Source organism: Aedes albopictus, chromosome 1, assembly GCF_035046485.1.
Source record: "Aedes albopictus strain Foshan chromosome 1, AalbF5, whole genome shotgun sequence".
In the NCBI taxonomy this organism is placed as follows: Eukaryota; Metazoa; Arthropoda; class Insecta; order Diptera; family Culicidae; genus Aedes; species Aedes albopictus.
The window spans coordinates 195,530,780-195,558,252 of NC_085136.1; the positions used below are offsets into that span (position 1 = coordinate 195,530,780).

The following is a 27,473-nucleotide window of genomic DNA, read 5'->3' on the forward strand; positions in this document are numbered from 1 at the left end:
TGAGTTGTGATGAGCACTAGTGAGGTGATCATTTGCATCATTGCCGTCAACATACACTGGGATGTAGTAACTTGTTCCTTGGTGGATGAAGTAGTGCTTGAGATGATGTTGTTTTTGCAGTCGTGGTGCTACGCCGGCGTCATTCATTTCAATATACAGGCAATTTTTTAGATTGTGTATTTGAATGTTTTTGACGTTGGCCATGTCGATTTTTAGGTCGTCTTTGAGGAATTCCTGAACTTGATCCATAACGGGTCGCTTTGGCAGGACACTGAAGTCAATGACGAGTGTATTTTTCCTGTACGTAGACATCTTGCGACGGTTGCAAAATTCTAACGCTACAGGAACAACACAGCAAAAAATATTTAAATTTAAACTGCGTGTAAAGTATGAAAAAAGTAAATTTACATGACTTGAAAAAGCAATATGATGGAATATTAAGTTAAAATCAATGCACATAATAAGAGCATTAAAATCGATATATTTTTACACATTTATACATACGATATTACATCATCGTGTGTTTTCAACGTATCTCTCAAAAGCGCATTGAAATACATTGATTTTTCTGTCATTAAAACTTTAAATTCCCATCGACGTGTAAAATCACACTGACAACTTCCTAACCAGATACGTTTTGAAAAGCAGTATGGCCGACACGAAATTGCTTCGCTGCCGAGGTTTTTTTTTATTTTGACCTGTTTTGACCATTGTTCTGAGGAAAGCGCGAGTACGTTTGCTCGAAATCCATCTGAAGTAAGAGGTAAGTACAGGCAATGCATTTGTTGCTGAGTGAAAGTGATTTTTCATCCGAAAATTGCATATTTTCAGATGTGCGCATATCACAACAAAACTGCTGGTTATTGCTCGTTGCAATCAGCCCACGGAGCTCACCATCGAAACGGACGACGAGATTCAACCATTACTGGAACCTCAGCTACTTCAGCGAATTGAATATTCATGTATTACATTAAATACGGAAACAAGTGTAATAAAACATAGATTTCAACCCAATATTGACATGATTTACCAATGTTTATTAAACCATGTTATCTTCTACCAGCCGGGGAAGCGGGATCGGTGGGAACGAACGGAAAAAGGAACATACCACGAGAGCCGCGTGCTGTGCTTCATGTAAAATTCAATGGCGTTTAAATTTACACGATTTGTCTCGCATATCCACTCGTGTAAATTTAAAACGCGATGGAATTTTGAGTTTATTTTGATGCTCCAAATATGTGCATCGAAATACACTTAAATTTACACTTTTATTTTAACTGTGAACAGACAAATTGATAGACGGGAGCTGTATGGAAGCTCGTCTGTCGCGCACGAAGAGCGATTGCCAACTGTTCTATGGATTGGCTACGAAATTACTTGTGAGAAATTCCAGCAGAAATAGCAGTAAGAAATTTAATAGAATCTTGCAAAAACTTTTGAGAATAACTAATGGAGAAATACAGATAGCAACTTCGTAAAACATCTAGGACATCTTGGAAAACTTTTGGAAGTATTTTCAGGTGGGAAAACAAGGAAAATTTCAGGAGGAACTATGAAAACCTCTGAGAGAAATTCCCAGATAAAGAATGGGAGAAATTCTGTGAGAATTCTTTGAGAGAAATCACTGGAAGAACTTCTGCTGAAATCGCAAAAACCCTGTAAAAAAACTTTAAAATACACAGACACGTTTAATGCTACTAGTGAGCTATTCGTTCTTTGAAGGAAGCACTACACTAGAAAACGGACTAGCATCCTTTGAAAAGCTATACCGCAAAATCCACTGAGAAAAATCCCTAAAGGAATTTAAGAATTTTGTCATGATCTCCGGAAGGGATCCCCCGAAAAACTGTGGGAGCCATACCGGGAAAATCTCTGGAAGAAAACCCGAGAGGTACTGCTGCAGAGACCCCGTTAAAAAACTATACCGCAAAATCCACTAAGAAAAATCCCTAAAGGAATTTAAGAATTTTGTCATGATCTCCGGAAGGGATCCCCCGAAAGAGCCATACCGGGAAAATCTCTGGAAGAAAACCCGAGCGGTACTGCTGCAGAGAGCCCGTTAAAATACTCCTGCAGAAATCCTAGAACGAAATCTGGTAGAAAATCTGGAAACAACTCTTAGAAATCCCGGAATGAACACCGGAAAATGCTAGAAGTAACTCTAAGAGAAAATCTTGGAAAAAATCTGAAAAAAAGATCCAGGAAACGTCCCTAGAAAAATCCGAGGAAGAACCTCGGGAGAAATCGCGGGAAGGATTCTGTAAGAAACTGTGTGAGAATTTGAAGATGAAATTGTGGTGGAAATCCAAGAACAAATCCCGGACGAAATTCAAGGAAGAACCCTGGATGGAATTTCGGCATGAATTCTCAATAGATTTACAAGCAAACCCCTCAAGAAATCGGTGAAGGAAATCATAATCTTTCAAAGAGTTCCTGGGAACATAGGTTTTTTCCAGAGTTTGTTGGTATCCATCGAAATAGCACCCGTCATTTTTGAAATTGTTGATATTTCTTCGTAATTTCCAGTCTTCTTTTACATTTTCATATGAATCATTAATGTAGTAATGCACCATAGACATCGATTACTCACTCGCAAATCGACTCAAATAATCAATTCGCGAGTGAGGAAACCATTATTCTTTCCAAAACAGCACTTCACTAAAGTAGCTGTCACTAAAGCGACAACACTAAACAAGTTGTCGAAAAGAGTTGGCTTGACTGCGTAATTCAATGATGAATAGTCGCAGAACATCGCAATCTTTTCCAATTGATCGTTTTCTTTTCATTCGTATACTGTGTGGTCGCACCTCGATTCATAAGTGGAAGGAACGCAAATCTTTGCATTCTGATATTTACTACGTCATGCTAAGCCGGTTTAGTCGACATCCTTTACATTCGAGTGTACTTTCTCGAAAACTGGCATCGACAAAAGATATTTTTCATCAAATTTCGGAAATGAATTGATGAATTCATGATGATCAAACGAGTCGACTCTTTTTTACTAAAACAAGTTCATGTAAGAAAATAAAGTATGTATGCTAAAACGAATAACTTCGTGATTTATTCTTTATACTGACTATGTTATCGACTGGCTCTAGACGTATTGTAGTCTAAAGCCTTTGAGAGGTCATCTTACTTAGTTGAACGACGGAATGTAATCATCTTCATTCACTATCTAACTCCACTCCAGCTATTCGCAGCACAGATAAATAAATCGCAACTGCAGCCGAGCTTCTATAAACCCCACTTCTAATGTCTGCATTGCCAACATTTTAGCGAAGAAAATGGCATCATTACGAAATTCTACCGTGCGAGAAAGTGGACAAATATCACCATCATCGGGAGATTAATGAGCAGAAATACCACCACTGCACTGCGCTGGTGAATCATCAGACCGGCTGCTCTCTGAGTTGCCACTCTGTTCCCTTCGCTGCACGTCCGGGGAAAATCCGGAACAGCGCATCTCCCTTTTCATGTCCATTTGTAGGCAAGCAATCATCCAAGCGGCAATAACGAGTCTCGCCCATTGCCGTATTGGATAGAATACTGCTCAATTGGCTGTGGCTTTGTAGAAGCCTAGTTCCCACTATCTGTCATTGCACATATCAATGTGATTGCAGCGACCGACTATTGCCTACCACTGCTTTCCAAAACTTAGATGTACCTCACACGTTGGTAGGAAGTCAACCGTCAATGGATGTTAAAAAATAATTAATATTTTGTAATTAATCCTTCAATCAACACCACATTCAGCTTGGTCCATTGTCCCGCTTCATTGCTGAACTCAAAATACACCAAAAGCGAAAAACTCCTACCGACTTGCACTGCCGATGTCAAACGGTCAGGAAGCCTTGCTATAGCTAGGAAAATAGTAGCGCTTGAAGATCTTGGGAAAACACGATTTTATCATTATCTCTGAGTCTCTCCAGCGCGCGCGGCCGGAATTTTAACTAGTTCTCCGCTTTTGGACGAGATGTGCGCAGACGGCGGAATGTCGGTTTGGTCTCGCCGTCATTTCGTCTTCGTCGTCGTGAGAGTCACACAAGAGCAAACAGGGCCATTCAGAATGCTGTTCCACCTCCTCCGGGAGCGGCGGGCTCCTTCCTCAACTCCCTAGCGGCGGTGTTCCCGAGCGAAATCCCAACGGATGCAACTTCTTCGCGGAGAGCATTCACCCTCGTGCGACATCCAACGTCACAACGAGCCCACTAAACAGGAACGAACTTAGAGCAGGGAGCTGCTACAAAGCTGAATTGAAATGTTATTCCCATTTTACTGTCATGTATCTCGACCGCGCCGCAATAGGAGCTCACGGAAGATTCTTTGTCGTTAACTTTTCAAACTCGTGATACAAAAGTAGATGTACATAAATAAAAATTGGAGTAACTTCTTTCACACTCACTATGCCGTCCGCCCCTCAACCTGGGCAAACTGGTCGTGATTGTGCATATATAGCGAATTCCCATCAGTTTTCAATTGACCGCGAATGGGGCACTACATCCACCACCTCCTCCATTTAGCAAACGATGAATGATGAGAAGATTCGCAATTTGGTGCACCATTCGTGATTCACAGCTGCACGTTCCACGCGCGAGATTCTTTCCTGTAATATTTGTTTTTCCCCGACCACGCGAATCAGAGTCAGGCTGGAGGTGAAATGCTCTAGTTTCAAATTATTCTACCGCACAAAGTTCACTAACTGATTTATGACAAGGTGGGAATTACTTTCAATCCCCATTTACAGTCTGCCAATAAGATCTACCTGTTGTTAACATTGTACACCATGAATTATTAATTTCCTGGCACTCGCCATCGAACCTCGGAAGAAGTGCATTGGCAGTATTTACATTACCACCGGAGAGTCTGGGGTGAATCGTGGACCCCTCCAGGGCTGCAAATAATCATCATCACGACATGGCCACAACCGCCCAGATCTGTGGAACCGCATAGATTTTCCTCCCTCTGTTGTTGTTGTTGTCGGTTGGTTGCACTAAATCAAACAGCAATAACAGCAAATGGCCATTCCCGCCGATTGATACTTCGCCCGATTGGTTATGACTTTCACGTTCTGCCCTAGCATCAACCACAACATTGGAACCCTGGAACGGGGAGAAATATTGTGTGGGAGTTTCCTGGCGATATCTCAATTACTTCTGGCGAGATGGCGATCGCTAATCAACACGGCGCACTTCGGTCCACGGCGTTGTTGGTACGTACGAAACACCTTCATTATATGCAGAGAAGGTACATCGCACCACCGCCGGGGGTGTCGATTCGTAGCTATCGATTGAGATTTATTAAGACTTATTGGAATGAAAAATAACTTCATTAAAATCGATTTCCGTTCCGATGAGCAGGGTCACGAGATAGAGATTCTTCCTGACGTTGGAGAGTCGAGAAGTGCCAAAAATAAGTTCACAGAGAAAATAAATCGGTGTTGTCACACTTTTTGAACAATTTTGAACCGAAGTAGATCAAAAAGATACGTACTTTCATCCGTTATTTTTCACACCCACGTATGTGAAAAACCGGCGTAAAAGTCAACTCTGAGATATTGTTTCACCCACCCAGCCGTTCTATAATGCAAATTAAAAGATAATGAAATGACTGATTAAAGGTTCCTGTTGCGCGGCGGTCAATTCAATTGCTCGCCGATTTCGCAGGGGCTAATGGAACACTCTCTTTACCTTTTTAGTTTTCAATGCATTCTTTCTCTCTATGTGGGCCATGTACGTCACTACCAGGAGAAGGCAAGCAGCACCATCAAGAATCAATAATAATCTACCATTACCAGCCTACACAAGTATCTTTACCAACCAACCAACCTTGTAGCATCCACAAAGATCTTCCTCCTCTGGAGATGAATAATTGTTGCTGCTGCAGCTACTCACCGCTGCTACGGAAGCCAAGCTGGCTGGGCTCAGTACATTAAAACAACTTCTCCCAAAGCAGGGGTTTTCGCTAAAAGTTTGAGTGACTAGGGAGATTCCGCTTTTGCGCAACCACGGTGGGAACAATCGAAGTAATTCAAACCCATTAGTGTTCTTTGCAGGTCGAAGTGGGAAAAGGTATTGCTTCACAGTAGTACACAATGTTGTACCAGATCCACGGTATCAAGGCTTAACAGCAGTACAAATTGCGTTACCAGTTTGAGTGATGTAGGTACATATATTGCCTTTTTCACTACTTTGAGCACACTACATTTTTGAGTTCAGATAGTAAATACCGGTTTATCGATAAGATCCAGGACCCAGGATCTTCTCATAATGGATTTTTTTTTTTGACAGAGAATTTTATTTTGACACTTGTCGAGGCCAAGTTCTAAGCTAAGAGGTTGAATTGCACTTCTAAAAAGCAAGTTCGGTGCCAAATATCTATGAGCATACACGAGATAACTGGGCAGCACTCTCACATTCCTTATGAAGCATTTTACCTATGAGAAAAAAATATAACTGTTCAGCCCTTGTGGTCTCTCGTTACACAGCACAATGAAAACAACAATTGCTCTGTCTCAAAAGCAAACTTATGTGTCTCCGATAGATTTGGGCCGCTGGATCCGAATCCAGATTCACATTTGCTCCAGCACGTCACAATGTTGAGCTATAGGGTATGTGTGCCATCAGTAATCTCACGCTCCCATATTCATCCTATTCGAAAACAAGCGATTACGGCACCGATTGATTCTTTTATTTTTTTCATGGATGCTCACTAGTCTGGTACACGGTTTATATGGGAAAATATAAAAAATCAAAAAAACTCCAACTCCTGTATACTTTTTGAGTTCCATTTTGGTCCCATATCAACTGTGCAAAATTTCAGACCGATCGAAGAAACTATATTTTAGCGCCCGCCATTCTTAGTTTTTCATACGATTTACTATGGGGAAAATTTACTTCTTCAAAGAAAAATCGCTTGAGGTATTTTACCTCTTATGCAGGGCTGCTTAATACCTTTGGTCCTTTGGTTGTAGGTATTCGGTTCTCCATACCTGAGTTTTGTATTCTTCAGCTATTTTCTCCTGCTCAGGCAACGTACAAAACTTGTTATTTATTTATTTACCACATATTAAAATATCATCTTGGTAAGTCTTCATTTGGAATTTTAAACAAATTTTAACCCTCTAATACCCAATCCCGCCTTTAGACGGGGTATAGTTTGAGCATTTTTGTAATTTTTGTTTCGTGGAAAATCATTTTTTTATGTTTTTGGCTGATATTTAAGACTGTTCTGTATATCTCAAAATAGTTTTTGGTGTATTTTAAAGCGTATTTACATTTTTTAAAAATCATTGAAAAATTGATGTTTTGGTAACCTTTTAGAAGTCATTATTTATTTTGTATTGAATCGCTACAATTAACATATTTTAAATTTTTCCCAAATCATTCTATCCTTGTTTAATAGTTTAAGGGAATCGAATACACTCTAAAATTATTTTCCTTAAAATTACACGGAAAATAAAATTCACCGTGAAAAAAATGTAAAATAATAATATTTCAACAATAATCATAAAATCTCAAAATGTTTTCATCTCAAAAAATCCGTTCGCCAAATTGACTTCCAGGAAAAATTTAAAAGTGTGGGGATGTTCAAAAATAAAAATTAGAAAAATCAAAAACTGAAATTCACGAAATCGAGAATTGAAAAGAATCATCTTCCAAAACATGCTTAAATCGATTTTAGATGACGAAAAATGATATTTAGATCAAAATCAAAAATTTGGGTATTAGAGGGTTAAAGATGGCCTATCAGTTATATCCACACACCATCACAGTCAGTCCAGTTCTGATGGAACAAGGAAAGTGACGGTGACTCAACAGAGCGCACGCTGACTTGGATCGCAGCTGGCCTATCAAAATCAGATATTTGCTTGCCATTGACAGTGACAGAGTGCAACTCTGCCTAGAATACATATTTACTCATTTTTTGATTTTTTTTTTAAATTTTTTGACCTTATGTTTGAATTTTTGTTTCCGTATACTTCAGATATGAAAATTTTTGTATTCTGAGTACATACAATGTCGAATTCTTTCGCATCAATAACGACCTCAAATGTTTACCATTTCACTTATTTTGAATTTTATCATTATTCTTTCGTTTTTTGAGCTACGGAAAGTACTATTACGGTCACAGTACGCATTATTCAATAGAAACGGGATTTGGCGAGTTAAATCCTAATCCAGAACAAAATGCCTGACGAGGTAATAAGAAGAAATCTTGGCACACGACCTTGATTGGTACTTAAGTTTACATTTTTCCCTGGTGGGTCGCGTAAAGTTAACCCAGTAGCTAGGGGGGTCGCCTCCCTAAAAGTTTGGGAACCTATGAGTTAGGGTAAGAATACCCTTCTTCATACTGTGCCCTTATTTGCATCCAATTTCAAAAATAGATTATTTGGGCACCGATTGTTTCCATTCTTATTGTTATTATGCATGCACATTCCTTACCTAAAATACAAAAATTAAAAGAAAAAACAAATTAAGTAAAGTATGAAATTTTGATTCCTATTGTTTTCGATAGGAAGATATGAGCACTTTGCTTAAGATGAGTCTCTTACCCTATTTTGTGTTGTTTTTTTCCTGAATGTAGCTCATATAGCTCTCTTTGTGGTGATTCTTTTGTATTCCCCTACATAGTCCTCATAGAATTTTGCGTTTATTTTCATGGAACCAATGAATAATCAGTAAAAATAACTAAAACAGTAGCAATGCAATGAACGAATAGTGCCACCGCAGGCTAGTGTGTATGACAAAAATCTGATGCTGTAACAATTTTAACGTAAGTGGACGTTGACACCTTCGTTTTGATATAGCGAGTGTCAGAAAAAAAATTCAATAATTTATTCCTAAATCCTAAATTTGACAAGTAAAATTCTTACAAATTCAGAATTCAAAACCAATGTTTTCCGGATAACCAACCGAAACGGTATGTTAGACATACGTAATGACTGAAGTTCATAAGCCCAATTTTAGATACAAAATGGATAAATTGTCACGCCCTGTCTAGCGAACCTAGGGAGACGTGGGTTCAAACCCCACCAGAACTACGTGATTTTTTTTCGCAATTTTTTTTCACTCAATGTGTCCATTTTTTTTCAACACAAAATGTGTCATTACGTGTGAACTTCAGTCATTGCGTATGTTCAAAATTAATTTAGCATAAAATATATTTTTGCACATTCCAGTAGTATTTTAAAAAGATTTTTTTGTAATGTATTGAAAGTACTAAAGTGTTTTTGTTTTCTGAGAACTTTTACCCGATGTAGCGATTAACTGCTTCAGAAGGCTTTTTTACTGCAAATAAACTAATAAATTTATAACTTCTCTATAAACACCCCCAGCACGTCTGGAAAGTGCCCAATTCAAATTGCAGGGAAAGCAAAACGCGGAAAATAATTCGATGGAAACACCACCTGTATGCAAGTTTGTCATCACATAAATCGAAGATGAGCCCATTAACGCACCGTAAACAACGCATCAAGTGGTGATCGGCACTCGGAAACGTTAGCTATAATTTGGTTCGCCATTTCTCTCTGTAGCAGGAAGACCCTCTGGAATGACTTTGGAAACACATTTGTTATTGTCTCAAAAGAAACATTCATCCTCATAATCGCTAAATTATTTCCCGTTGCTAATCGTTATAATTAGAGAGACGGAGAAAGACACACCATCGAATTATATGTGTTTCCCATGATAATTACAGCAGTACGGATAGAAGAGAGACTCCCAATTTGGAATTGAACTTTTAGCGCATTTAAATTAAAAATGGCCACAAATGAAGAAAGTGAAAAACAATATTTCATTATTTTAGAAACTGTGCAACAAACAACAATCTCACAATCACCATCTGCTTCCAATCTCTTCCAGGTGCACTGACCAAGTCTCAGTTCCCGGTCTTCACCATCTACGCCCAGAAGTCCTGCCTGAAGCTGCGTCCGTGCGAGCGCGCCTGGTGCATCGACAGGGTGCAAGGTTACAAGCTCAATGGCCACGTCAAGCGTACCGCTCAGGTCGTCTCGCGCCGCGACTGTCTGGAGATGTGTTTGGGTGAAAACGAATTCACATGCCGGTAAGTATGAATGACACTATTGCGACTGCTATTGCGCATTTGACGCCCTGGCGGCGCCCGCCATCACCGACCGACGCAGCCCCGAGTCACCTCTCAACCAATTGATGGCACCGACTGACTGTGGCTAGATATCATTATTACTATTATCGTTATTTTCCCATCCGTTCGCATCGGTGCTTCCGCCGGGTGACACACAGTGTTCCGAATGGGGGAGTTCGAAGGGGTTAAGAAGTCAAGTATTTTCAATTTTATCTGTATTAAAGAGATTTTTAGCTCTAAACTAGTTCATCTCGGGAGCCACGGTTTTACTTCCATTCCGAAGAAAGGATTCACATTTTGACTCATTTGATCCCAAGCCCTCGACTCGAAGAAATTGCGCTTCAACCATCACACCAGGTTCTTGATCAGTAGCCATTTGTCTAGCTCTATGTCTTCAGTATTTTAGAATGTCGAAGACTACTGAACATATGATGACTTTCATGAAATTTCAAATGTAAAAAAGAAACTAATAGTTTCTTGAACTCCGATAACTTTCGACCACTGTGCAACAATGACTGCATTCAATTATGCAATTGGGCCCAAAGCAATATGATGTCGTCTGTGTTGCTTTGTTGCAGTACTCCACGCTTCGTCGCCCTTGAAGCCTGCATGCATATTAAATCCGATGAGTGAGCAAATAACGTCAATAATCAATATTCCGACGATTCCTTCTTTCCCAGGGCGATTGCCGCCTTCTTCTAGCAGACCGCAAGTCGCGGTGGTGGTGAAACGATGCAGAACGCTTTGATGTGGCTTGAGTTTAATTGGTTTGAAAATTGATTCTTTGACGGCTGTGTCCGAATGATCAAACAGATTTCCATGGACCTACCGGAGAATTTGAATTTGCACGTGCCCATGATCGACATTGTGTAGCAAGCATGATACCAAGCAAACTGAGACGCAATTTTCGCAAGTCATGCCATCAACCATTAGCCAACTACCCGAATCGACACATAATTGAAATCGATTCTAATCACCCACATTCAGAAGCTGTTTTAGGTGTGTACAGCCCACGATAGTGTGAAATCGGCACCTCTTTGGTTGTGCAAAGTGGTTTCTAACGGCCGATTTCAATTTGTCGACAGGTTAGAATCCGTGAAAATGGGGTAGAATGACTGGCAGCTTCGACAGATGGTACTTTCCCTGATGCTCCACGTCCATTGTCAATGGACCATTGGTGTGTGAGAGCATTCAGCAGGCGTGCTTCTGAGCAAGTTGTGTTACTTTTTTAGAATCATTTAGATGATCCTTCAGTTTGGCTTTCTATTCCACAGAGTTTCAGCTTTTTCTGTGGTTTAATTGATTAAGTTGCCGTTCTAACAAATTCGGAGTCTTGGGTTCGAATCCCACGACCCAATTTGTCAATTGATCAACATTCTGTGTATTTTAAATATTTATACGTATTCCCAGTACGATGCGTATAAATTTATGTCTGGCTAAAGTCTAGGCTCTGTACAAATTTCTGAAATATTGAAAGGACAATAGTCTTCGAGGTGGCAGTGGAGGGTGTCTCAGTATAGATATTTAGATTTTACTACATAAAAAGCTGAAAATTAGAAAATCTTCGATTCAGCTCAACGGTTCTTGTGAATCAAATAGCAAATTTGAATGTTTTCTTTTTAATTTTGCTCAATAAAATAACACTGCAATTATTTTTTTATGAGAATATAGCCTTTCAGTACACTTTGGTGTACGAGAAAGGAGAAAAACAGCTACATAAATAACACTAGTTTACAGCATTTTTGAACTCGGTAAGCTGATGATCATTTATGGTGTAGAATCATGCCCTGAGTTCGAAAACGTGAAGGAAAAAAATTACAGTAGAGCGGATTTTTTTTCGACTTTCCATACAAGGCTGATGATTTGAAATCGATTTTTGTTCTATTTTTAAGCAAAGTCGCTCACTTCACAAATCTCATTCTCCGTAATTAATGCTCCGATTGAGCTGAATTTTTTACTGTAACTCGCCTACATATGATATGCCAAATAAACGTTGAGAAAGAATTTTTAGATTGTTTTCTTCTTATTGGAAAAAATACATTTCTTCATATATTTTTGAAAATTTTGCTAAAATTTAAGGAGATCGTCCCAAAAACTCGCCAATACAGGTCGGACTCGATTATCCGGAGTCAGATTCGGTGGCTTCTCAAATATATATCTGAGGAACGGAATGCTCTATAAAGCTGAAATTTTGACATGTTGTCAATCCAACTTTGATTTGTGATTAGTCAAAATTTCAGCTTCTTACAGTATTCCGTTTGCGAGATATTACAGTCGAACCTCCATGAGTCGATGTTCCTTGACTCGATATCGACTCATGGAGGTAATTTTTTCCATACTGAAAAATAATTTCTGGGTTACTATGATGGTCCCCAAAAAAAGCTTCCCAAAGGATTTTTGTTCCACTACTCGATATTTCCTTGAGTCGATGGTCCCTTCAATATCGACTCATGGAGGTTTTACTGTATTTCGGAAAGCGCCAGAATCCGACTCCGGATAATCGAGTCCGACCTGTATCTTGAATTTCATCAATCTGACGCAAAACCGGCATTCAGATGATCAAATGGTATTGTATTCAGCTTTTAATTTATGGAAAAAGATTTGAAATTGGTTGAACAAAACGCAAGATATTTGAATTTTAGTGAATTCCATATTTTAAAAAATTGTAAAACTCGATATTGAGCTAAAACTCAAAAACTGTTCTACTTAAAATTTTTTGAAGCGCGGTTTCGAAATCAGCACTAAATTGTGCTTCAAAAATTTTGGTCGCTGACAGAAGTTCACGACTTTCATTTTATTTTGTAAACTTGTGTAATTAGTAAGTTCAATTAGAAACTTTAAATCTATCTATCTATATATAAAAATGCAGTGGCATACGTGGGACCGCGCATAACTTGCGAACGGATGGTCCGATTTGGGTCGTCTAAGTTTTGTTCTATTAGTTTTCACCCAAGGAAGGTTTATGAGGCGAAAAAACATGGGAAAATTGAGTTTTTGATAATCGGGTTTTCATCCATTTTGAACGGGGACTTGGGCTTAGCTAGGAACTTGAAACGTCAAAAATCGCAGTAGGCAAGACAAAGTTTGCCGGGGACAGCTAGTTATTATATAACTATTAACCATAATGTGATAATAGCAACAAGACAACATGAATAATCATCAATACCTACAGCAATAAGCCATTAATACAAACAAATTATCTTAATTGATTTCTACAGTCGTACAGTAGCAACGTTCATATTAAAACTGGAAAAACAAACACAAGAATAAAAATAACCCAAAGGCACAGATCAAAGCCACATGCCTTGCATCTCCGACTTTTAATGGCCCATAAACCGTGTCAGTAATTGTTGCGCCCCTCCACTCAGAGGTCATGATCCCAACTCGGCCTAAGGTGATGAGTCGAGCTGTTCAAACTGGAGCGTTCCTAGTAATTGCTCATTACGGCGATCAAAACTAAACGCACAGGAAGTTCTCTCTTAGATGCAGTCACATTGATCCGTTGAAAATCTTAATGGTGCCTCTTCTTGTGCTGCCACGGCGTGTACCAAAGGCAGCAGTGGTCAGAGAAATTGATGGCATAATCTTGGCTGAAGCGTTATAGCGCCAAGGGTACTTTGTCGGCCATTTATAATGATGATTTGACTAGAACCCGGAGATAGCGATCGTTAGGTTCAACAGCCGAGACACCTTTCTCCGAACGCAAGCAAACTTCAGGCGGAGTCAATTTCTTCTAGAATTAAGCACAGATTACCCTGCAATCGCCCAATAAACGTGCACGTTCCTATCGTGTTTCCATCGAAAGATAGTAACCCGCAAACACACACTTTTCGATATTGCTTCCCTAGGAGCTGAGCCATACTTTGTTTCATCTCAATATGCACCTCCGTTCACGGGGAAATGGGGTTGTTGCTGGGTAGTTGATGATGATGGTGATTGGCAGAAGAATTACTCGTTGCGAATTCTTGTCGGGGTTCCACCGATCACGTCACGAAACCTCGCCACTCTCTATTGATTGGTTATTAATACGGCGAGGCCCCTCAGAAAAGAAATAAAGCCCTCAACGTCGTCGTCGTCGTCGTCATCGTCAGTCAGCCCAGAGATCTATTCATGAAGTGTTACAATAATTGCGCCGGGCCCACTGCACTCCCAGTGAGAGACCCATTGAAGCTCTTGATGGGTTTACGGCTCATAATTATCTCGGAGGTGTTATGGTAATGTAATGACCGCGGCTCCTCGCCTAGGATAATCCTTGAGGACTGAATGATTGCGATGACGATGCCAATGACAACGACTGCGGCGACGGCGGTAGCGTCAAAGTCATAATATTTATGCCTTTGATTACACCGCCATCTTCTTGACCAACTGTCGTCCCCGTCCAGAGGAACCAATTACGTTTCCAGAGCTTTTTTTTTGTTTTACAGTGTTGCATCGCTCGGGATCCGAAAAAGCATAAAGTCATCTAAACATTCAAGATATAAGAGTGAGAGAAAAAACAAATGAGTAATAATGGAGATGTTTTTAACAGTTCTCTCTGATCTGCCACCTTCATCGCCGGTGTGCAACGCTCAGTTATAGAGCAAAAAAGGCTATCTGGGTGCTACCAATGTCAATGAGCTAGGTGGCCGAGTAAAAAGGTGGTAATTAAAAATTATGAAACATACTTATTTACCTCGACACTATTGCGATCGGTGAGAAAAAGTGATAGTCACTTCCTTTTCAAGTCAAAATGTAGCTTCTCCGAAGGGAAAATTGCATGAATATGAAACGCCATGATCACGATTAAAAGTTTGCACTTTTTAAAAACAGCAGACGCGAGAAATAGACGGCATTATGAGAGAAGTCTATAAGAAGCTTTAAATAAAATTCACTATTGAATAAATAAATACTTCTTTGGCGAACATAAGCTATGTGATGAGATCTTTGTTCTAACCACTCGCCAGTGTCGTTATAGAACCATACACAGAAAAAAAAAACATCATTTTAACTGTACAGGGTGCGGCAGAAAAAATGCGAAAAGTTCAAGGCGCTATCAGACGGTGAATATGGAATATATATGACTATTTTTTCAAGACAGTCTATCAGTCAATGTATATATTCTAGCACTATAAAATAAAAATGAACATATTTGAGTGTTTACATGTGATAATGCAAGCCTTAAAAGTGGGTATCGATGAACTGCGCGCCCAATGGTCATAAGAAAAAATGGCTAAAGTAGTAAAAAATAGCTTTCTTTCGATGAACAAACAGGCCATACTAATCCAGAGCCATGTAGTTTAACATACCAGATGAAATAATCACATATATTTTTTGATATTGTAGAGAAATTTAAAATTTTTGTTTCATCACATATGAAATTTACATAGGTCGCGTACATTTTAGTGGTTTGAAAATTCTGATTGTCTTCAGCTTCAGGCACCGTCTGGTAAAGGTCAGTGACCAAAATAGGATTTTTTTAACTTTTCAGAAAATTAGCCTGTTGAAGATCATGGAACGTTGTAACATAAATTGGTTAACGTCAAATGGACAAAAATGTTCCTTGAAGTTGAGAAACACTTTCGCATTTTTTCCTGCCGCATACTGTACACCAGTCGCTTCGCAAAAAGTGAGCAGAAGTTATATTATTTCCAAATGGCTGCCGATTGCATGTCTAGCAATCTCTAGAACCGGTTCAACAGGAGAAAACATAAAAAGCATGGCATGGATTCATACGCTGATATTCTGATTGAGAGGCATTCTATTTACCACTCGACTATTCACCGCGTTAAGATTAGGGCTTGTCTAGCCGAAGCGTTGACGAGTTCGATTCCAGGATTTTTTCGTAATGGAAATTCCTAAGATTCCCTGATAATAGAATTACAAAACCCTTAGTAATCTTACGCTCCCAAATTAATCCTATACGATGACAAGCGAGTACATTGCCGATTGATTCGGTTCTTTTTGTTTTCAATGCAAAATGATGATTGACAAATAAAGCTCTTAGTTGAAGTGGAACATCAAGCAGGATTTGCCCTAGTTGTTACGAGATGCCAACCAAGATGAAGGAAAAGTAAAGGAAGAAGATCGCCAGATATTACGCCTGTGGATATTACAAATTAATATACTGTGTGTAACTAACTTTGAGATCCCATTAAAATGTTTGAAGGATCAGTGTTTTTCCTATTACCATTCTTACAATGTTATCCCATCGTTTCACTGCACATATTCATCCTAGTACACTCCTACAAAACTTAAATGTTAACGTCATTTTTATAGCCATTGCATGACTTCTGGAAAATGTCGCCAAGACTCCCGCAGCAGAACGAAAAAGCACTTTCCTTGTCCGCTCAACCAACCAGAAACACGAAAAACGAAATTTCCTTTGAAAATAAAAGTAAATCTTTCCAACGAACATGATGTGGGAAACGGTTTGTGGCCCCTCCATGTACTCTGAACTCCCTGCCTCCGCATAAGACACCCATTATAGAACTAGCCAACCAGTTGGGGAGATGAAGTAGAACAAAGAATCGCATCCGGACTTCACATAGCCAAACGACAACGGATATGTAACATGCAGTGAATTTATTGTTATGATTACAACCCAAACAACTCAACCGTTTACATTAACAACATCGGATATTGCAACCATTATTGAGGAGTACCACCCGACCAGCGTCTTTCCATCCCTCCTCCGTCCGTCTTCACCGACAATGCAATGACGCGAACGACCAACCATCGCATCGCAACGGACAAACAGAACGGTGTTTAAAGTTGTTCCGTAATGGATCTACGTGCGCGCGGATTGTGTCGTTCTGATCTCTTTCAAGTCCGCGAATAGCCTAGCCACCCCGCGAACGAAGAATATACGGCAGCACATTCCGGCGATCTTCTGGATAGAACCACCGCGCACCGTGGTCCGTTTCTTATTCGATCTCACTGCGCTGCTGCTGGCTGCAATGCAGTATCGGTGTTTTCCGAAAAGTACATTTATGTAGTGCGCACGTGAATGGTGAACTTTGCGGGAAGGTGGATAGCACCGTTTACTTTTCTAAGAATTGAATCACTTGGTTTATGGTAGTGGGTTTAGTTTGGGCATTTATTCTATCTACTTGCTTGGATCTAGAGTGATCTACACGAAGTAATGCTTCCATCTTGCACTTTCATCATTATACCACCAATTTAAATAATTGACTGAATCTGAAAATAAACATATGTTCAGGATGCGCCCATTACCCTATAACGAGAGTGCAGATAATTCTTCCTGTATGTTTGAAAACAAGTGCACCAGGAAGTCTGTTCTTTACTAACTCAAACGGTTGCTTCCAAGAAAATAGTGCGGGAGCACACAAATGCGATAGTTGCCCTTTTTCGTAATCAACTGTCAACTCGATCACCTTCCCACTTTCAATGCAAATACCAATCGCCGCCGTACCGACTGCAAAAGCACAGCAGCAAAATTCAACCCCATTGACTAGAGAGAGGGAAAGAGAGGCGTCCTCTGTTTGTTCTCAACTAAACAGAGTCCCATTACACAGTTGCGATTTTCAACTTACAACTTACAAGTCATCCGCGCAACCGCGCGTTTGGTTCGGGGGATCTTCGTGCGGCCCCGTTAAGAGTTTCTTAAACACGCAGCAGCACCCATCCATTTACTGTGGAGCAGAAGAGCTATTTGCAAAACAAGTAGAACAAATCAAAACTCATCAACGGCTACCGTTTCGCTGTTTGGAGTCATTGGAGTTTGTTTGCCTTTGCCATCCATCGGTAACAACGAGTGGAGTCGTGCCGATTGGGCTCCGGTGGAAAACAATTACCATCGTCGTGCACTTCGCACTATGCAACTAGTCAGTCGTGTTGATTTATGCGTTGGTTGTTGGTAGCGAAGAAATTATGGACGCTGCTGCAGCTTCAACAGACTCAATTTGTACATCAGGTAAATGGTAATTCAACACCAAGATCTGTAATTGCTTGACAAACAGATAGGACTTCAAGAAAAATTACATTACTGTATCCAAGTCCAGATTTGAGGAAATTTACTTTCAGTCCTGGGCACCCACGGTGGTGCAGAGGGCCAAATTGAAAGATTCCCATCCGGAACGATTGCCAGCCATCGCCTTGACCTGTGACCAGGTCAAATTTCTGTCGACTTGCTTGATTTCGTTGTTGAGGCTGCCCCATCATGAGCCTCTGGGTCTGCCTCTGCTGCGATGTCCTGCTGGGTTCCAATCTAACGCTTGCTTGCAGATTTCGTTTCCGTCCCTGGAAAGAGTGTGGCCGACCCAACTCCACATTCGCTCTCGAATTTCTGTTGTAATCGGCTTTCAATGACATCGACGATTGAGCTCCAATTGTGAGGCCACCATGTACGAATTATATACCGCAGGCATCTATTGATGAAACCTGCAGCCGTTGAGTGTTCTCCACTGATACACGCCAGGTTTCACTGGCGTATAGCAGCATAGATTTCACGTTCGAGTTGAAAATTCGGATTTTGTACTGTGCTTCAATGAGGCCGATGATTTTCTCAGGGAGACCCTTGCGCCTGAGGGCTTCCCACATGTTTCCGTGACTGAGACGGTCGAAAACTTGTTCGTAATTAATGAAAACTAGGTAGAGAGACTCTTGGAATTCATTGATTTGCTCCAGGATGATACTGAGCGTGACAATATGGTCCACACAGGATCGTCCGACACGGAATCCTGCTTGCTGCCGTCGAAGAGTTGCGTCAATCTTCTACTGTGTCCGGTTAAGGATTACTTTGAAGTGGACTTTGAGCTTTGAGGAAAGAAGCAAATATGTCTTCGAAAATCCAATCGAATAGCAAAAGGCGAAAGTGAATTCAAAGGGAATGCCGAAGAAATTGAAATTTTAAAAGGTGACTTTGTAATAAATAATTAAAGGCATTACCACCACCCAATTCCCAGAGGAATTACCGGAGGAATCGATAGAGAATTTAGGGGGAAAAAACACTGTACCGACTTTTTGAACCCTCCAAGCAGTATACCCTCTTCGAATGAGTGTAATCAGTTTTGTACCTTTTAGTTCCGCCCTAATTGCTTATCCTTTGACATTTACGCGTATTTCGACTACCACTTGTAAGCTTCCTCAGTGTCAGTTATCCACAGTTTAAATTTCCCATGGAAATGATGAAGGGTTTTCCAAAAGAAATGCCAAATAAATTACCCTAAAATTGCGAAAGAATTAAAGAAAAAATATCGAGAGACTACCCAAAGTGAATATCGAAAAAACACCCAAGGACTTGCCGTAACATTTCCAAAAAAAAATGCAAATAAATTCCCAGGGAAACCGCCAAAGCATTTCTCAGGGACATGGTCAAAGGAATGCTTAAAGCAATTCTCTCAAAAGTTCCAAACAATCGAGTCGTATATATGTTTGTGAACTACACGAAATTTTGCGAGAATTCTATTGTTCTTTGAATCAATACTTTTTCCACTACAGGCATAGCAAGAGCTCCTCAATCAGTACCTGTCTGATCTAAGGTAAAAATACGACGAAACTAAACCTTTAGTTTTCAAAACCACAAATCTGAAAAACCCAATGGAGATTTGTGTAGAAAAATTGATCGTCTGGTCTACACCAGGGGGTAACCAATTGATCAACTTTTCAGCCACAAACCGTCATTTGGTTCTTCAGTTTTGTGCTTTTGAAAATGTGGGATGTGGCTTCCTCATATGCATATCCTCGCCCTAAGTGCATCTGGAATAGAATTTGATTTTCTATCCAGAAATAGCTCGATTGCTTCTCTGCGGTGCGGAATTCGATAGGAAAAAGTGGAAAAATGCAGTTGGCGTATGCTACGTCAAGGCAATTTTACACTTTTCATTAAGTTCCCGCCGCCAGATGTCGAAGTAATCGAAAGCTTCCGAAAAAGAGGCCTCTTAAGGGGAAACTGGAAGCATTTTCTCATTTTTTTGTTTTTTGTTTTTTTTTTGTAAAATAACGAAGCAATATTTTCAAAAACGGTTTTCGTGCATATGTAGAGTATGGATCAAGGTATCTTCTGAATTTTTTCGAGGTGGAAAATGTTTTCCATTTTTGCAAAAACCATTTTTTTTTTGTGAAAATTTGTTCAAAAATGGTTTCTGCAAAAAACGAAAAACATTTTCCACCACGAAAAAAAATCAGGAGATACCCTGATCCATACTCTACATGTGCACGAAAACCGATTTTGGAATATTGCTCCGTTATTTTATAAAAAATCAAAAACCAAAATATGAGGAAACGGATACAGTTTCGCCTTAAGAAGTAACTGTTATGTTACTTTATAAGGGATGTGTGCCATCAGTAATCTCACGCTCCCATTTTCATCCTATTCGAAAACAAGCGTTTACGGCACCGATTGATTCCGTTCTTCTTGTTTTCATGGGTGCTCACTTCAAACAAAAAATACAAAAATAAGAAACAAAACAAACAGCGCTTCAATCCTTCGTTTTTCGTAGGATGAAAATGGGAGCCATATGCTTAATAAGGGAACCAATACCCTACCTGGTAAGAACAAATTGAACCAAATCGCTGCTTCAATCTTCAAGAATGCTTCCAACCCGATTGAGTATAAATGCACATCTTTTAGTCGAATTTGCATCCTTGTTTGTTTGTTTATTGCGATTAACAATGATTACGTAAATCATGGATTCAAAATCACTAAAGGTGTGTATGTGGTACATTACTTTTTTCGTATAACTCGTCTAACACTAAAAAAAATCCCATTGAAAAAGTGCTGAAGGTGATTCTGACCGAAAGCTTGCTTTCATAGCCATGGTCAATCATCCGTCCTGTAATCGCCGGCATCAGCTAAACTAGAACGAGGCCACTGTGCCTCGAATTCCGATCGCTGCACGGGCGATAGTCTATCTCCTAGATCTCATGTAAGATCTATTTCTGGGCTAATAATGCTAACTAATTTGGTTGATACCAGAAGGCCACTTCCCTACCAGATAACTAGACTTATCCGCAGCAGACGCCGAGCAATTCTAATACACCGATACCATTTAGAGAGAATGCTCCCCCTCGCCAAAAACCTCGCCTAATCAATTGAGCTGGTTTCTGAAATTGAGCTCATTTACTCAATTTCCAAAGCTGCGATGTGAACCAACAACTGCGGCCGCCGTCTATCGTAGCCGGTTTCCGCGAAAATCGCTAGGCCAGCTACGAAAGATGTGCAGGCGATGCCAGCTCACGATACGATCCTTCAAAGTGGAGACCTATGCACAAGCATACCATCGTAACTGTAAACAGCGATAGCTGCTTGCCTCCCTCACCCGTGCATGGAAAAGCGCACTAGCTGATTCACTTGTTAAATATTTATTTAAGCAATCAATTTAAATTACCTTCCTCGTGGTTCTTCCGTAGTCCAGATCAGATCATCTAGTCCAAACCACTCCGCGTCTCTGGACACCCTCGCTCACCCACAACATTCTTCAAAAATGGCATTGAAGCGTATCTTGAACGATTCGTGAAGCTCATTCCAACCGTGCAGCCGCGGTTCTACCAAACTTGTGTAAATTTATCTGAGACTTATCTTCTCGCGTCGCCTTTTCTATGCCTTTTACGAACCAACCAGCTGGCAACGAGAGAAAATCAGCACCTTTCCCTTACCGTACCGACACATGCACCTTCTAATCTAATTTATTAGCGTAAGCCATTTGTGCAAATGCTCTCGGCACGAAAGAAAAGAGGAAACCGATAGACTTCTTTTCAACAGCCCGCGCTAGCGTATGGACTAATCAATAAAATTAACATTCTATCAATGGGAGCTCAATTTTACGGAGAATTGCGCACTCCCCCGCTGCACTAGCTGTTCCATTCATATGGCAGCGTTTGTCGTTCTAGCTCTTTCTCCCTATATAAAAAGAAGCTTTAATTTGTCAGACTGGCTGGGTCCAATGGGCAAGGAAAAGTCCAGATTAGCATTTCTGATTCCGTTCCAGGAAAAAGGAATCAGACAACGCGGTCGAACGCTTGAACCGGAAAATTTAGCACTGCGAGAATTGCAAAATTAACATACAATGTTAATGTTATGATAATGCCGATCGTCGGTCGGAACAAGCGTTAGCTCCCGGTCCGTCCCAAGGGCGGCTTCCCAGATGATGATTCTAGGAATCGCGAGCGCAACGACAATGTTGTGACTTGACTTTGATTTAAGAAGAGGCGTCAATTTGTCCTGGGCGCAAGCTTCCCCCAGTCTCAGTCGCAGTCAGTCAGTCAGTGTGCACTCTGCGAAAGGCGTTCTTAATGAGATTCAACCTCTATGTCGCATCATGTCATGTTTGCAGTGCAGCGACACTTGAGTCCCGGAGCACTTATTTATCGTATCTACCTACTGTGGAAGTGAATTCCAGAGCAAAAACAATCAACCTCTGCTAACGATGATGTTTGCGCATATTTATGAAGGTATCTGGTTGTGTCGAGCACCTGTCAGAACGAGGGCAATGTCTTTTAATTTGAATTGCACTTGAGGAAGTGTCTGTAGAATAAGTATGCAATACTTTTTGTATTACTGAAATTTATGTGTTACTAGCCAGTAGTTGTTCGAGAATAAGTCTAATTCAATCAGTATGAATTCATATAGACTTGTTCACGATTTCGAAAAGCATTCACTTTCTGCTACCAGCAAGAAATTTAAATTTCTGAAAAAAAATGTCAAATCAAGTTGACATCAACTGCATCAAAGCAAGGTGCATGCAACGAAAGTAAATTTCCAATCCATCCACACCGCCCCACTCCAAGAACCAACAGCTCTTAATAAAGACTTCAACGATTTCAACGAGCGGCAGACAGCGAACCAGGGCGCATGTTGCTTCACAGTAATTGCAACAATCTACGGCGCGATCTTCTTGGTGTATTGCAGCAGCAGCTACCACAATATTCCTCTTGTGCCGTCCGGATCCCGCCACCTCGGACGGATTCCCCGGAAAGCTAATTAATTTGCAACAATTTAAAATTTATATCTCATTAACAAATGGAGCCTTGCCCGTAGTTCCGCTGCTGCTCTGCCGCATCGTCTACACATGATTCTACTCGGAAGGCGCGTGGTATTTAGTTTATCACATTTACCACTAGCTCCAGCAGCAGCAACAGCACAGCATCCCACTATCTTCTGCAGGGCTGTTACAGCTCTAAACACCATCCAGCAAGTGGAACAAGCGAAACGGGAGGAAATGGAAACCGATTTCTTTTTCAACTTCTGCCACAGTCAGTGAGCTGTAAATCTGCGGCGTTGGCTCGAAGCGTTTATTACACTACTAAGTGTAATAAACTGGACTTGCCAAAGACAGATGCTTCCGAATCCAACAAAAAAGGCTTTCTATTCCATTGACAAGTTCTTTCTCAACACGTAGTGAGTGGCATACATTTAATCTGTTGCCGCTAACAGTAAAAAAAAACTAAGCGAAACTAAGCGCAAATATAATTGAGTAATCAAGGTCTGTGGGGCGCACATAAGGTCTTGGGGAGCAGCTGCTCTCGAGAACCAATCAGGTGAACTGAGAAAATGGGTCAATCCGATGTGATTGGATTGACGAAGGCGGTGGCGGTTTTGCGTACATACAAAGGACTGGGCCACTGGGTTGCTCATAAATGGTTATTAACACCTGACGCAAGCTCTTTGGGCCGATTATGTATTGCAACTGTGAGATGACGTGCATTGGTTCTATTAAACAAAATATGTGGCTTCAATCAGGATTGTTTGTAAGCACACTAGACAGTAAATAGTAAATTCCAGGGTCTAAGTTTTACAATGCTTTGGGAATACATGTTGAGATTCAAGCTTTTCGAAAGTTTCGCTTTTCAAACAACTTTAAAATTTAACAACAATATCATGAAAAAAAATTAAACAGATGCGCTAAGTTGCAATGATTTGTTTCAACATTTAAAGAGAGATCCAGTGATGTTGATATCACTAGCTCTTACAACTTCTAGTGAAAAAATGTTGAAATATAAACAACTAGTGTGGTAAGATATACCAGTCCTGTGCACCATCACCAATGCTATAGCCGACCATCACAAGCAAACAAATGTTCAATTATCGTATTCATACGATGGTAACTTCCACCACGCTCATACTTTGCAAATCTCAATAGCAACCTGACACACGCTACCGTCACTCAAACGCAGAAATTCGGACACTCACTGCTGAATGACGAGCATCAAGTTTGGTTCAAGTTTGAGGGTCAATTTGTTTAGCATTGGTTTAGCACAGAGCTACAAACACAAATAAAGCACACCGTATGAAAACGAATGTAAGGCATAGACCAAAAATTCATGCAGTCAGAGTTACGTAATTTATCGTGTATTTCAAGAAGAAAAGACGATCGCTGCCGTTGGATGTTGATACTTTCAGGAGCGAGAATTAGTTTGAGTTGCTTTAGCGTGGTTCGTCTCTGTTTTGATGGTCGGCGTTTGTTCAGTGTTCAAGTGTCATTAGGGCATTGACCATCCTGAAACTGCACAGCACTGGATATAATTGATATAAATTGTATATGGCAATGTCCAAAAAACAATTTCCACGACTTCACGACACTCTTTCTGCCTTGTATGATTTTTAAATCGTTTTTTTTTGTTCTATCCTGCTCTGATTGCTTACGAATTAATAACAAATGTTACCCTTTATCAATATGTATGTTTTTAAAGAAAAATGTGTACACGGGACGAAAAAAAGATCGAATAAACCAAAATATATATACAGTGTATCAAACAATTGTCCGTACAGCAATTTTTTGGTCAAAAGAAATTTTCATTCAAATGATCATAACTTTTTTATACGTCGTCAATCAAACACACCGACATTTTGATCAATCATAAACCATACATTAAAGCTCCATTGGTGAAATTTTGAGTGAGATCGAATAAGTTTTCTGAAAGTTATAGACCTTTTAGTAAAACTGATAAGATTTTTGAACACATTTTTAAAACATTATATCTCAATATGTACTCGATGAAACTTTTTCCATTTTTTTTTTGTGATACAGTTTATACTAGAGGATTCCATATGCAGCTTTGTTTGAGGTTATATATTTACCACAAAAAAATATGAAAAATATGCATATAATCAGAGTGTCATTTGGAAAATTATCATATTTTCATCAATAAAAGTGCCAAGTGTTTTCAACGTTTTTAAACTCTCTTAATGTAATATTTTTATACAGGACCTACTACACTACATATGAAGAGTAGGTCCCATGTATTTTTCGTTCAGGTAATGCACTTTTATTGGTGGAAAACGTTTAGCAGATTATATGTGCAAAATAAGATAAATTTTCAAACATGGTCAACTACATAAGCACATTTTTCATATTTTTTGTAGTGAATATAAAACTTTAAAAGAAGCTGCATATGAAAATCTTTGATATCAGCTGTAACACACAAAAAATTTAAAAAGTTTCATCAAGTACATACTGAGATATAATGTTTTAAAAATATGTACAAAAATATTGTAAGTTTTTCTAAAAGTTCTATAAAATTCAGAAAACTTATTCGATCTCGCTCAAAATTTTACCAATGGAGCATTAATATATGGTTTATAATTGGTTAAAATTTCAGCGTTTTCGATTGACGTATAAAAAAGTTATGAACATTTGAAAGAAAATTTATTTTGACCAAAAAGTTGCTGTACGGACAATTGTTTGATACACTGTATATCACGTATCAGAACATTTATTCTGTAAACATTGTTTAAGCGTTCATAAATTTCAAAGGGTAGATCAATTCATTCAAGATGTATCAACGTAGCATGTACAATCGAATATTTGTAATGTTATACATTATTAATGACTGTTTCAACAAAATACATGATTGATGGTCCCTTTTTTAAGGCTGTCTGTGTCTATATTACTACACACTAAAAAAATCTCAATTTTAATAGTGACACAATTGATCGAACTGCCAGAAAAAGCTTTGACATAAACATAAATGTGCCACATTTTTACACTTTTTATGACGTACGTATTAAGTTGATATTGTTTGAGTTCTTCCAGCCATAATTGTAAATCACAGAACTGATAATTTAGTTCCCTATGCTGTAAATTTACGCGATATGTTACAGAAACATAATGTTTACTGATGTTGAACTGTCAAACAGCACCTTACAAAATCAGATGAAGACTGCAGACTGCATTGGAAATTTGTTTATTACGAAGGTGAAACAGCTTGAAAACCTCTCATAAATTTAACCCCGGAGTGAGCCAGAAACTTGGAAATGACAATCCGTTGCCATCAGCCGATGCAGTGATAAACGAAAACAGCCACGCACAGTCAATCAAAAGGCGGCTTTGTGTGCTTGGCTGCGATGACGGCTGTCTCAGTTCAGTGCATACATACACGCAGCAGTGACGACGCGACGGCCGAACTGGCAAGTTAGTTTATGGTAGAAGTTGTACATCTTCGACTGCCTTCTCTTCAGCGTGATGAGTTAGCCGAGAGAGCAAGATCGAAAACTGTCACTCTGAGGATCGAAGTTCGATTCCCGAATGGAGCTTTTTGCATTTTTTTTTTCAATATTCGGTGCTATAAATATCACAGTTCTCAATCATGTATACAAGCAGCCGACGCGCTGAGCTGTTGCGGTAAAATTACACGAATCAAACATTTTCCGTTTCAAGTAAAAATAAGATCGCACACAATTTTGCGTCAAATGTGTTGCTTTTATATGTCGGCCTTATATGACACAAAATTACAAGATTTTTTCGAAGTGTATATCACGCTGTTCATAATACTTAAGGTAGCACAGAGTCATCTTAAACGCATATATTTATTGAAATCATATATTATATAGTTACTACAGTATTGGTAAGTGGTTTTCTAACGACTAATCCTGGATTTGCCCTAATATATAACCCTGGAATTTTAAATGTAGTTTTGTTGGAGTGTCTAAAGTAGCCCCCCTGTCCCCCTGTATGAGATGTGTCCGATTGGTGTATGGACAACTTTTTTGTTTATTGATGGATTTAGTTCAAATTTTGTATACATCCTACATACATACTAACGATTATTATGTGTGTAAAAATTGCGGAAATCCATTCACTACTCTGGGAGTTATAATGTCATAAAGTTGAAAAATCATAAAAAGTGTAAAAAGAAGTGCGTGACTACGGTATACACAAAACATAATTTGATTTATATAATTGTGATAGTTATACTATGAAGTGTCCAAATTGGTTCCCCCACGTAGATTCCTTAGCGTTATTCTAAATTTTATCTTTTAAACTGTTTTACAAATTTCATCACACTTTGAATTTATTTGCCAATATTTTTCCTACTGGATTATGTCTTCCTTTTGGAGGCTATTCTTAGGCTCTTCCAAAAGTTCTTCCAAAAGTTCTTCCAAAAGTTTTACAAGCTGTTTTTAAAAAGAGAATTCACATAATGCCGTGAAA

At 39.5% G+C, this 27,473-nt stretch overlaps 2 protein-coding genes across 3 annotated transcripts in view; one reads left to right on the forward strand and one right to left on the reverse strand.

The window, feature by feature from the left end:
- LOC109397248 (uncharacterized) overlaps nucleotides 1-27,473 on the forward strand; it is a 377,190-nt gene that overhangs the window by 339,585 nt on the left and 10,132 nt on the right. The window contains exon 6 of the mRNA XM_019669568.3: nucleotides 9,864-10,065. Within this exon, the coding sequence (XP_019525113.3) occupies nucleotides 9,864-10,065 (202 nt within the window). The remainder of the gene's footprint in view (nucleotides 1-9,863; nucleotides 10,066-27,473) is intronic.
- Nucleotides 1-27,473, reverse strand: part of LOC109397249 (autophagy-related protein 16-1) — a 332,447-nt gene that overhangs the window by 273,095 nt on the left and 31,879 nt on the right. The gene's annotated exons all lie outside the window — the stretch shown is intronic.